Raw genomic sequence first — 14313 nt, forward strand, 5'->3', positions numbered from 1 at the left:
TATCATCCCAGAGTTGTCGATTTTCAAGTTACTAGCTTTAATCCTGTTTATCTCCATTTCCCAAATCCTGTCTCTGTTTCATTTCCAATATTTTCTAGTAGATTCTTATGTTTTCTTCATTCTCTCTCCGGCAATTGAAACAGTGGAAAATATTTCACAAGCTCAGTGTCTCTGTAGTCTGTAGCACCAGAAGAACGTGAAGCAGAACCTCCTTCTGATTCATAGCTCACCCTTTGTTGGACAAACTTTTGTATTTCCTCCTTAGCATGTACTTCATGAAAAAATGATTTTGCCCCTCCAAGGAAAAGCACTAAGAAGATGGCTGGGTATAGCAGTTTGAATCTCACATCTGCTTTTCAACATTACCTAAATAATGGAATATATTTACTCCTCTTCTGCCTGGTGTACACTGAGTAATCATTCTCCACAAACAACTCTATCTCCCACTTTTAGCACTTTATCTTTCTGCCACAGTTTTGTCAAAATCAGCTCCTTCTATTATTAAGACTGAATTTTTACTATTAAAGGTCTAGGTTGTTTTTTAGTAACCAGATTTGGAGCATACACACAGTGTGCCCTTTCAATTAACAGTTCCTGCTGTGGAATACTAGTCCAGTTGCTTATTTGTGCTTTCATAAAATTAATACAGTCTGTTCCTTCCAACTTCTCCGGTACAGCATAATATCTCAGGTTTTCCCTACATGCTCTGCCCTCTAATTCTATTAGTTTTTGAAACATCTCTTCTTGTGCAGCCTCATATTCAGCCTTCTTCATTTCATCCTCTGAGTTTTGCAGTTCTGTCACCTTATCTGAATATCTGTTTAAAGCTTCTTCCATTTTTTCCAGCTTTTTATCATTTGCATTCATATACTCAGTGGTTCATCAGGCCTGGTTAGTTTTTGGATGGTTAACCGCCTGGTAACACCAGGAGTTTTACTTATAAGTTTTGTTGTAGTACATTGTTTTAAAGTGCTTTTAATACTTTTTATTACACTATGATAAAGAAGTGCTTTATAAAATATTTTTTTTCACTTATATACATATTCACATATATTGTTATATTTGTATTTTTATATTAATTAATTTATGCAGTTTATGCACATTGTTTAATGTAACTGTAAGAAACAACCCACCATGAAATGATTATTTAATTAAGTCTTATTAACCATAAGGTATAAGATGGGATGAGAGCTAAACGATGGCAGGTTCTGAAGAAATCCAAATGTTTTGTTAGGACGAAAGTACTAAACCTGCTCTCATGTTTTACTTTGTTTATTTTTTGGTGGTATTAATAATAAAGTTCTGTTTTAATGGACTTTGGATCATTCATTTGTGGATTTCCTTTTATCGTCAGTGTATTTATAACATATTTAATTTGCATAGAAATGTAACAACAGCTGGTGTCTTTTTGTGGCTACTACATTGGACTAAGATTCAGTCTTGAATTACAGTGGGTCTATTCAGAAGACAATTTCTGTTTCATATGTACCATTGAAGCAGTTTGCTATTTGCTGATCAAATACCGTGAACTGTTTTTAGTTTTTATTTGTTTTTTTTTGTTTTCATGGAGGTTCTCCTTTTGGATTCACATATATGTAGCAGTGCTTGGGTGGATATTAGCCATTAGTTTTATCACAACTACTATACCCATTTGATGAAATGCATAGGCCATAACTATTGAAAACATAAATAAATATAATAAGCTGCTTCAACAGGATTTTGCCCACCTTGACACCTGGTTATGTTATTAACATTTTATTCTTAACTAAAAAAGAAAAAATGTCAAGAACTCAATAAAAATAGCATCTACTCCTAAAACTTGAAAAATGGAAAGTGGAGTCAATAATTCTCTTGAAACAAGCAATACATTCAAATGTCTAGTGATATAATTGGATCATTCAACTTTCAATTGCACACTTAAGTGACAAAAGTAAAGATCAACAAATTATTTTTGTGAACCTAGAAAGTTTCTCTTTCCTTGACCCCAGAAGGTAAGACAGCAGTTGCAAAAGGAGAATTGATTACAAATTTTGAGTTTGACATCCCCTTATTGTTCCAGCCTCATAGAAAAGCTAGCCTTCCCTACATATAACCTGTAAGAAATTATGTTGGTTCACAACTGTTGCCCTACATAATGAACACCACTGGCAGATCCTAACAAAATGACTTCTCTTCCAGCTAAGAGTTGGCCTTCTTGGAGCCTTCCTTAATATGTTTCTTAAATGACATGCTTTCCTCTCTTTCCCAGTCAAACACACAATCCATTCTTTATACAGCTTTAGAGCATTCAGTCCTAGTGTTTTATCTTTTCATACCCTTCATAATAAACTTACAGTGACATTAGCTTATTGCTGTTAACTCAAAAACTTGGAATAAACAGCACCAAAAACCACAACAAAAAATAAAACGGGCACAGACATGGAGCTGAGAACACACTGTAAAAGCAAGGAAACCACAGTAGGTAATCCACGAAAAATATTTATTAAGAAACGGATCCGTTTCTATATTCTTTGTGGATTACTTACTGTGGTTTCTTTGCTTTTACAGTGTGTTCTCAGCTCCGTGTTTGTGCCCGTTTTCTTTTTCAAAAACTTGGAAAACAACTGTTTGCCCAATAAAAATGTATTGAAATGCTCTGTGTTTTTTGAAACAAGTTGAAAAAACTTTTTGTTTGAAACTGTCCAATAAAAATGCTTTTACAGGATAATATATCCATAAAACTTCTCTGTACTTTGACAGGAGCGGCCTTAGGTCAACTGGTGCTCTAGGCAAAGAAACCACCATGGCCCCCCCACCACACAGTGCCCCCCATCCTGGTCTACCTACAACAAATAAATACTGGAAAAGTGCCCCTACTAAAGTGGCACCCTAGGCGGCTGCCTAGTTGGCCTATGCCTAAGGCCGGCTATGACTTTGACAGTTAAACTATTAATAATTGTCAGACACTTGTAAAATGTAAATCTCCCTTCTACCCTCTCTCCCCGTCTCCTACAGTACTATAATATCTACAGAAACATGTTTCTTTTTTCTACTCTTTTCTCCTTTCTGCATTGTTCTAAACATGTAACCTGACTCTCAAAATGGAAATACACACCCTAGGTTACAGTTATACTTGTGTATTATATTATGCATCATAATTCAGGATTCTGTTTGTTTTTGTGTTTGTTTTGTGTTTGTTTGTATTTTGGCTATTTACATTGCACTGATACTGTATCACACACTTTATATCTTATTCACAGAGCTGGTATTTTACCTCCTTATGTTGTGTTGTTTCATGTGTTTGTGCTCCTTGTTGAAGTATGAAAAGGGTCAAGTTGGATTAGTGCTCTGCCTACAATTAAGTAAGCAAATCAGCTGTGAGTTTGTCTGCTTTCACATTCATTGTAAAGTAATAAGTTTTTTTATTAACAATTCCACAGGTCTCCATATTGTAGCCCACTATATTCTGCATTGCTACACTGAATCATTTACAGTAGAGCCAATTATCTGAACGTCGATTATCCGAAATGTCAGTTACCCGAACATAGCCTTCCAAACTTTTTGGGAAGGAAAAGTCATAAAGTTTGAACGTATAAACATTATACATACTCATTTCTGCATGTGTTTTGAGCTTATAGCCCACTCATGAGTAAAACATATTATTTATTGTCCACTGAAATCGATGAATGGTTGAAAAGTGTATTCCCTGTGTGCAGAAAAAAGATTTTAGAATTTTTGTTTTTAATCCAGTTCAATGTATGTTTGATTATCCAAATAGTTTAATTATCCCAACTACCCTAAGTCCCAATTAGTTCAGGTAATCGACTCTAGCTAGCCTCCCTGCCCTCCTTTGCCACATTAAATCGCTTGTTTTGTACACGTTACTCCTGCTTGCTGTGCCAGTTAAGTCTGCTGTGGCAGCGAGCTCCAGAATTAGCCTTAGTACAGCAGGGAGCATGTTCTGACTTCTACAGTTACAGCACATTCCAACAGCTGGATTTTATGGTTAAATATACAGAAAGGCTTATCACACTTATTGGCGAATAAAGGTTGAGAAGCAAGTTTATTTTTTTGTCAAAAGTGCTCATGCTGTGTGATTATTGTGATAGTTGTGTACTGTTTTTGCACCACTTTGAGATTCTCATTGAGGACCAAGTATACGAAATTGAGCAGTAGTGTTTATTTTACTTTAGTAACTGTATCAATAAAAAGAGAAGAAAATAACTGTAAATAGAAAACAAGGTCATAGTATTGTAAAATGGGTAAACAATGCATATGTGCTATTGTAGGTGAAATATTGGACATTTGCTTCTTCATTGTGATGGATAAAATAATACTTTACCTTTTTTTAGGTATCAGATACACCGAGTGCAGAGGGATTTGCAGTCAGCAGTCATCAGCTGGGGCAGCCACATTACCACAGCCTATAGTAAAACTGCATCAGTGTGCTGAGCCTGTGAATGGTTACAAGTTATTGCATCCTGCTCTATCTGTAATACAGCACTACTCAGGACTAAGCTATGAAAAGAGCTTTGAATCCGACAGTGAAGCAACCCCATTACAACATTCTACAGTGAACCTTCAGCAGAGTGTTCTGCCTGTGAAGGCCTCGAACAAGGTTCATTTCACATGTGCACCGCACCTTCACTCAGGACTAAACTCCAACCAGAAGTCTGAATGTGACAGCGAACCACCCCACTTACATCACCCCACAAAGAATGTACATCATTGTTTGCAGCAGGTGATAGACACTGCTACGCTTCTTCCCCCTGTTGTATCACAGCAACACTCGGGACATAACTGCAACAATAGGTCTGAATGTAACAAAAATTTTATTGTACAGCAAAGTGCAGTAATTCGTCGGAGATCTGATGCAAGAGAGAAGCCATATAAATGCACTGAATGTAATAAGCAGTTTATGTGGCACAGTCATCTGAAACGCCATCAGGCCATTCATACAGTGAATAATCACATGGAGGAAAAACCGTATAAATGTTCTGAATGTAGTAAGTGTTTTTTACGTAAGTATGATCTCAGAAACCATCAACAAGTTCACACGGGAGAGAAACCGTATAAATGTGCTGAATGTAGTAAGTGTTTTACAAGGAAACAAAACCTTAGAATCCATGAACGAGTTCACACGGGGGAGAAACCATATAAGTGTTCTGAATGTGGTAAGTGTTTTTCACAAAGAAATAGCATAATACGCCATCAGGCTGTTCATACAGGGAAGAAACCGTATAAATGCAATGAATGCAATAAGCAGTTTATGTGGTACAGTCATATGATGCGGCATCAGACGGCTCATACAATGAAGACTCGCATGTGGGAAAAAACATATAAATGTACTGAATGCAGTAAGTGTTTTACAAGTAAACACTACCTGAGAATTCACCAAAGAGTTCACACCGGAGAGAAACTGAATACATGTGCTGAATGTAATAAGTGTTTTACAAAGAAACAAACTCTTATAATCCATCAACGAGTCCATACAGGGGAGAAGCCATATAAATGTGCTGAATGCAATAAGCAGTTTATGTGGCACATTCATCTGATACATCATCAGGCCCTTCACACATTAAAGACTCATGCAGGGGAAAAACCTTATAAATGTCCAGAATGTAGTAAATGTTTTACACATAAGGTATCGCTCAGAATCCATCAACGTGTTCACACAGGGGAAAAACCATATAAATGTGCTGAATGTAATAAGTGTTTTACGCAGAAACAAAACTTAAGAATCCATCAACGTGTTCACACAGGGGAGAAACCATATAAATGCACCGAATGTAATAGGCAGTTTATGTGGCACGGTCATCTGATGCGCCATCAGAACAGTCACATAGTGAGAACTCACACATTGGAAAAAACGTATAAATGTCCCGAATGTAGTAAATGTTTTACACACAAACAGTACCTTAAAATCCATCAACGAACTCACTTGGGGGAAAAACCTTACAAATGTCCTGAATGCAGTAAGTGTTTTGCTCATAAACATTCACTTGGGACCCATCAACGAGCTCACACAGGCGAGAAGCCATATAAATGTGCAGACTGTAGTAAGTGTTTTACACATAAACAGTCCCTGAGAATTCACCAAAGAGTTCACACAGGTGAAAAACCATATAAATGTGCTGAGTGTGCTAAGTGTTTTACACGCAAGCAACTCTTCAGAAACCATCAACGAGTTCACACGGGAGAAAAACCTTACAAATGTCCTGAATGCAGTAAGTGTTTTAGTCGAAAGGATGTTCTCTTATGTCATCAAAAGACTCACAAAAAGGAAAAAACACTTAAATCTGTTCACTGTGGTAAGAGTTTTGGACTGAAGAGTGAGTTACTAGCACATTAAGAGGTTCACAGGGGAAATGGAGCTCCTCTAAACGAGTCAGTTTCACAGAAACACACATTGAAAGACTCACAAGAGGCTCATCCAAAGACGAAAGGCTAATAATGGTGACCCAAGATAGTGGGCTACTTATACACTGGTTTACAACGTCTGTAGAAAAAGTAGGAGAATCAGACGTGCATACTAAGAATATATATTCCTCTTTCTGATGGGCCTCCTTGAAACTGACTATGTGTATAGGTCTGCCATTGTGGAACTGCATACATATTTGCTGACCTCAATGGATCACAGATCATGAGGAGAAGAAGTCAAAGATCACATCTTTTCTTAGTTTATCAAAAGCAGTCAGAAAGGAGTGGGAATGGAAATCAAAGTAGAAGTGGATGTGAATTAGAGAGCAACTAAAAGTGTCAACAAACAAAAGAAAAAATATACTGACAAGGACCAGAAGAAATGGAAAGGAAAGAAAACTGGAAAGCACACAAATATAGTGGTAAGTATAGAAAGTCCTAGAACAACCACATGTTGACAAAGATTTGATGCAGGAATGGTTAAGAAGAGCTGAATTTAAAGTAAAAGATAAAAGGCTAATGATCGCAGCCCAAAACAGTGGGCTACGTGCACTTTGGTTTACGAAGTTTATAGAAAAAGTGGGAGAAACAGACAAATGCAGATTCTGCTGGATGTAATACATTCCTGGCTAGGGGTCTATATACTGAAAGACACAATAATCTGGTGGGACTGTTGAACTGGTGATTTGCAAACATTACAATATAAAAGTACCTGAAAAGAAGTGGAAAAAAATGAGCCATAAAGCATTATCTACAGTTACATTATGGCCATCGGAGATTCACCAGATACCAACAGCTGAGAAAAATAGGTGCAAGAAAACCAGATATAGCAGTCAAAGAAAAATGGCAAAAGTGATGTTATTCATTCAAATTGCTACTCCCAGCAATAATAGTGTCTTGTATATAAGACAAAGAGTTATAAAATGTCCAGGTTTGCTGGCAAAAGTGAAAGTAATGTGGAAGAAAGACACCCAGATATTTCCACTTGTAATAGGAGCAACAAGAGTAATAAGAAGAATTTACAATCGTACTTAAATATTAGATATTCTACCAGTACATACAATGCATGTAACCATGTATGAACTGCAGAAGGAGGCAATTCTGGGTGCATTGTGAGTGCTGAGAAGAGCACTCCTGGCAAATATCAAAGACAGAAGTAATAGTAATCTCATTAACTTTAATTGTATCCTGACTCTGGAATAGGATGCTTTCTCATTATGGTATTAGGAACCCCAAAATATTTGGAGAGATTAAGAAAGGAAGAGAGAAATGGATTAAATATGTACGCTGAATGGGCTTCTAAGTGTTCCATCCCTTTGAGAAAAGGCTGAAATGCGTTCCCGTCTACCTAAGTAGTTGGTAGCTCAGTAGGAGCCCATGACACTTACTTTTTTCACGTGTCCTGAACACATTTTCCTTTGCTATTATGAATCCCACCCAAAGTCTCCCATGGAAATGGGCCATAGGCCTAGTGAGACTAGCATGTTCAATAAAAAACTGCATGCATACACACATAACTAAAGTATTGAATGAACAAATAAATAAGAGGTAAAATAAGTGGTAAGAAATGCAGTCATAGCAGATGTGCAATGGAAATAAGTAACACCCAAAATTAACACCAGGAAACAATTGAGTCTACATGCTGTACCAATTTCTAGCTAAAGGTATCAACATCACTCTACCATAATATACCTCTAAATTAAAATGATTTATGTATGAAGACCCACAAATTATATTATCCTGGTTAACAAACAGTGGGAAGAATGCACTGCTCCTTAAAAGTGAGCCTGCAAAGTGTGCTAAGAAGTATTGACTAATAACTTACTTTCCAGTAATATATAGATTGTGCAGTATAATTGATACAGACAGTTAGTAACTTGTATACAGAAATTCAATCATGGCAGTAGAATAAATGGCAATGAAAGAAATTTATCTGGAACCAAGGATAATCTATTGGTCACTAAAGTCATAATCAGATGGGGGCAGAGCTTCCATTCATAGATAAAAGAAAGAGAAACCGAGCCACAAAATCTCCATCCTTTATTCCAAAAGATTTAGTCCTTTAATCTGAATGAAAGTGCTTAATCTTCTGGAATAAAGTATGGACATTTTACGGCTTGGTTTCTCTTTCTTTTTCTTTATGGTTGTTTATTAGTTGTTGTCCTGTACTCCTGAAACAAGTATACTCATCACTTTTTTCAAAGTCTAATTTCTGAAGACCTGGTAAAGGTCTGTACATAAAACAAAGGCAGCAAGAATGAATCTACAACTTGACATGCTCTACTAAGCATGCCAGTGAAATTGTCAGCATGGGATATTCAGAGCTGGAGTTGTTAGGTGTGTTTGCAAAACATTATGAAAAATGATAAATTTCCATGTTTACATTAATAATGCAAAATTAGAGTGTGATACTGTCTTGTTGGGGTGATATATTCAAGTAGTGGATGTTAGTAAAAAATGAAATTAAAACATGGTGTGTGAAGACATTTTGAATTATAAATGCTCTTTTGGTAAGGCAGTTATGACTGTACTTATATTTTTATAATTGTACTAATTTCATAAACAGCTCTGTGACCTACAGATAAACAAATGCCGCAATTTTATAGCTGGCACTAATTCACACAGTGTTGCTACTGGAAGTTGCCATCTAAGACAAGACAAGTGGCTTTGTAGATTAATATGGTTTTGAAGCTTTGTGAAATTATTGTATGCATGATCCAGCAATAGCACAAAACAGCAGTTTGCTACCCCCTTTGTCATACATCATTGGAAAGCTCTTGGCCAGGTGAACAATTCTGTTGCTGAAATTTTGGATCTCTCTTGCACAGTTTCAGAACTACAACCCTTTGTTTTACCATAACACTAGCATTTTTGGCAAACAAAAAATAGTTTTTCTTTCATACATCTGCAGTATACAATACACCAATGTTTATCCCGTTTTCTACCAAGATGCTGTCATATTTTACATTTTTTGTAATTTAGATAATTTATCACACATAAATCAAATGAAGTGCATTTTTAATAAGAATTTTAGAGAAAAGCTCTCTGAAAGCAAATAGTTTCCTGTCTTAGAGGATCTCAGGAAGCAAAGGTTTTAATTAGCCTCCTGCTGCTCAGAATTAAATGAGTTAATTTACAGATTTGATGTGACAGATTGGCTCCAAAAAAAAGGACGGATCCTTTGAGTAAGAAAATAAGAAAACTGCTTATTAAGTGATAAATAAGAAATTGTGTGTCAGTATTCTTAGTTGGTTGTGGTGGTACTTTGCATCTTGTCATGTCAAATTATATTTACAAACATAATGAAAGTTCTAAACCATGAAGAAAAGAAGTATACATTTATGGCACAGTTCAGATTAACAAAACATTTCAGAAAGGAATGGGTGAGGAAATCAACCCAGAAGTGAACAAAAACAGGTCGCAAGAAGTAAAGCCAAAAACGAAGAGAAATATAAAGATCATGAACAGAAAAAGAAGAAAAAATTACAAAGCTCATGATTGCAGTGGCAAATAAAGAGAACTCCTGGAAACAAACACATGTTCTAAAACCAAAAAAAATTAAAGCTGATAGTGCCAGTTCAGGATACAGACTGTGGATAAGTGACTAAAAATCTCTAGAAAAAGTGATGCATACAGACAAATGTATGTTCTGCAACACAGGCCCAGAAGCTGTTGCACGTCGGGATTCTGTTTCTGATATACTACTGTCTGAGAGTCTAGAATATCAAAGGCACAACAATGTGACAAGAGTTACACCAGAGCTTGTGCAAATATTACAATATGTAAGTAGCTGAAAAGCATTAGAGACATGAATGACAAAGAATTACTGATACATCTGAGATCAACCAATATCAACAGTTAAGAAAACTATCAAACCAGATATCACAGATGAAGAAAAAGGGCAAAAAAAACGGGGACTGAAATAGCTATACCTATTCTCTATAATGTCTTGAATACTGACATATAAACATGTAAACTCTCAGGATATGCAAGCAGAAACTAGAACAATCTGGAAGAAAACTACCTTAGTAATAGTAATGGGAGAAACTTGGATAATAAAAAAATCTCAGCATACTTGATTTTATTTCCAATACAGGTAACTCCATAAGAGCTAGAGAAAGAGGCAATTCTGATACATTGCACAAGCTGAGAAAACACTCTTAGTGATGTAATTTACATAGATGTAACTTCAGCATTTGACAGGGTCATACACACAACACTGGTCAATAAATTAGAACAACTAGGTATCAATGTACTCTTGATAAGGCAGATGGCTGTGTGGCTTATGAATAGGACATGACAAGTATCATACAGCAAATGGACATGTGAAATCCTTGGCTAAAGTCAGGGTGTCCCACAGGGCTCTGTCCTAGGCCCTTACTTGTTTAGATTGTATCTTTCAGACCTAACTTTTTCATCTGAGGTGTTCTACAGTTTATATACAGATGATCTGAAACTGGGTAAGCTGATTACATGTGTTGCAGATAAGGCATGTCTGCAAAATAACTTGACTAAATTGACCATTTGGGCACAGGGGAATCTTATGCTGATAACTACATCAAAAACTAAGCATATGAGATTTGGGCGACATAAATTGAAAGGTGAATATTTAATGCAGCACACAGTGATTGAAACTCATTTAAGGACCTGGGTAGATTCAGCTATGAGTTTTTCTAATCATATCAACCAATTGGTTAATGATAGTTATAGAACTATATGTTGTATAAAATTATTTATAAAGTCTTGGAAATCAAAAATAATGAAGTCATTGTTTGTTAGTTACATTAGACCCAAACTTGAGTATGGAATAACAATATGGAAACCCTATAAGAAAACAAGCAAGAGTAAGCTGGAAAGAGTACAGCAGAAATATATCAAGACCTTCCATGAATGTGAAAATTTAATTTATTATGAAACACTAAAATATCTGACCTTGTACAGTTTATCTTACAGATTTCTAAGAGGAGATCTTATTCAGGTGTATAGGGCATTTAGAAACAACTATCTCTGTGAATGTTTGGGGTTAACAAAAAGTACTAGAGAGTCATCAGACAACCTCATCATCATCCCCCTTTTTCCCATTTACATGGGGTCGGGGTATCGTATTAACTGTCGCCAACTCTCTTGATTCAGTGCCACTCTCCTGCCTTCTTCAACACTCATGCCTGACTGTCGCAGATCTTCTTTCACACAATCCATCCACCTCTTTGCTGGACGCCCTCGCTTCTTCTTATCTTCTTCCTGTCTGTCCCAAATCTCCCTCACCAAATTGTCTTCTGCATTTCTACACATGTGCCCATACCATCGTAATCTGTTCTCTTTGATCTTTTCTGCAATTGGAGCTACTTTGGCTTCTGCTCTTATGTCCTCATTTCTTTGCCTGTCCCGCAGTGTGCATCCTACCACCTTTCTCAGGCACTTCATTTCCATCACCTCTAGCTTCTTCAACTGTTCTGCCTTTACTGCCCAGGTTTCTGTACCATACATTAGTACTGGTCACACCACTGTCTTGTACACCTTACTTTTCGGCTTCTTTGGCATTCTTCTGTCATAGACTACACCTGATACTCTATGCTAGTTGGCTGCAACCCCTCTGATTCTAGCTTTGACCTCTTCATTCAGACTACCCTTCTCCTCAACCACCCCTCCCAGATACTTGAAGCTGTTTACCTGTTCCACTATCTTCCCATCCATCTCTATTCTCAGCTTCTTCTGATTTCCCCAATCTGCTGCCATTACCACTGTCTTATCTGTGCTTAGTTTCATCCCATGTACCTTCAGATTTGCATTCCATTCTCCTATCCTTTGCTGAAGTTCTAGATCAGAGTCTGCCTGTACTGCCACATCAGACAACCTATGTAGAAGATTCTGTAGGAATGAGAAGTGTACTAATTGGCTCTCTGACAGAGTAGCTGATGCATGGAACAGACTACCAAATTACATTAAAGGAAGTACTAGTTTAAAAATTTTTTAAGAACAGCCCAGACAGTTGTTATGGGAAAAAGTAATTTGGTATATTGGCAGGCTAGAAGGGCATTAATGCCCATGCTTAAAATATTTGTATGTATGTGTGTATGTATGTAACATCAAAGATTGGAGTAATACATTTCATGGTTGTTAACTTTACCCTGACCTAAGAATGGAGTCTTTGAAGGGAATGCATTCAAATGATCGAACACTCACAATATTGATCCCTGTCTGCAATGGTAAATAACATCAACAATGCATAATACTGACAGCACACAGCATCGAACAGAGGATATATGTTGCAATTCCTGTCTACATGGGCATCAATCAGGAAATCAAGGAACACAAATGGTGTTGTACATGGATCTCTTTCGATCCTGGCTGTATCAAAAAGATCTATGGAAATGTAACATCAAAACAAAAAGTACTGGCCATGAAGGCAGAAATTTAAGGAGAGGTGTAAAGAAAGGATAGTCACAACACCCTGTGTGGATGGAGAGGAGCTAATTAAACGTACTGCACATCAACACGTCAGATGCAGCAGAAGTACAGCTATTGTAGAGAGTTGTGAATGTGTGCAGCCATGTCCAGATACACTCCATCCTGTAGTGGACAATGTAATGTATTCCACATCACTTAAGACCAGTGTAACCATGACATCATGAAGAACCCTACCAGAGATGGTGAATAGGGTCTGTAAGCAAGCTGTGCCAAGTGAGAACACAAAAGAAATAACATTGTTGTCCCTCAGGGCAGATACAGATACATTACAGTCCCTCAGATTCATTTGCATTAAAGACAGTTATTCATGCAAAAAACATTTAGTAATAGTATTTTGCGGTGGAACTGTTGTGCTGTTGTCAGCAATGCAGACCCTGGTTGGTTTAATTAGTGTTAGCAGTTGGCAAATAGATGCAATGTTTCTGACTAAAGGTCATGTTTGCAGTCAGTTGCACAGCATCCATGGTTTCATTAAGTGTGTAGGCTACATCAAATGCAAACTATTGGTCTATTACCTGATGTTGAGAAAATCACTACAAGCTTATTTCCTGATGTGGCAGGTTATATATGAATTACTGACTGTGTGCTCTTTACCAGTGTAATGTGTGTAATGTATGCGACTTTGAAATAGCTGTGATACAGAGTATATAACACAATATGCTTGGTGCAAAAAGCAAGGGATGTTTATTCCACCTCCGGCAAAACATCTGATGTAAGCTTCAGCAACTGGCTCTGTCCACTCTTTATGGTCAGTGTGCTAAATTTCAGGTTATCGTTAAAAAATTGTACTTGCTTTTCTATGAGAGGTATTATCTGCTTTAATAAGGTATACTTATTCCAGACTGCAGAAGCCAGGGAGTTGCTATGTTACTTTAAGGAATGGTGCCTGCTGGCTAAACTTAGAATGATGTCACCATATCAGACATCCCTCCTTGTTTTCCCCATTCATTCCTGGAATGTTAGCAGTGTGAACAATCTATGCCTCCCATGCACACAAAACGGTGTGGAGGTGTGGCATCACAGAACATCTGATATAAGGGCAGTAATGTTGCTCACAGTGAGGACACAGAATAAATGAGATAAGTTCACAGAACAATGTGGAGGCGTGGCATCACAGAACATCTGATATAAGGGCAGTGATGTTGCTCACAGTGAGGACACAGAATAAATTAGATAAATACACAAAACGGTGTGGAGGCATGGCATCACAGAACAGCTGATATAAGGGCAGTGATGTTGCTCACAGTGAGGACACAGAATAAATGAGATAAGTTCACAGAACAATGTGGAGGCGTGGCATCACAGAACATCTGATATAAGGGCAGTGATGTTGGTCACAGTGAGGACACAAAATAAATGAAATACGTTCACAAAACGGTGTGGAGGCATGGCATCACAGAGCATCTGATATAAGGGCAGTGATGTTGCTCACAGTTCCTGGAATGT

The 14313-nt window shown here is 37.1% G+C and overlaps 1 protein-coding gene across 1 annotated transcript in view; it reads left to right on the forward strand.

Moving 5' to 3' along the window:
- LOC122790678 (zinc finger protein 845-like) overlaps positions 1-11027 on the forward strand; it is a 368884-nt gene extending 357857 nt beyond the window's left edge. Inside the window, exon 9 of the mRNA XM_044058201.1 lies at positions 4332-11027. Within this exon, the coding sequence (XP_043914136.1) occupies positions 4332-6331 (2000 nt within the window). The 3' untranslated portion in view covers positions 6332-11027. The remainder of the gene's footprint in view (positions 1-4331) is intronic.
- The last annotated feature ends 3286 nt before the right edge of the window (positions 11028-14313 follow it).

Source organism: Protopterus annectens, chromosome 16.part0 (assembly GCF_019279795.1).
Source record: "Protopterus annectens isolate FY-2018-M chromosome 16.part0, PAN1.0, whole genome shotgun sequence".
Classification (NCBI taxonomy): Eukaryota; Metazoa; Chordata; order Ceratodontiformes; family Protopteridae; genus Protopterus; species Protopterus annectens.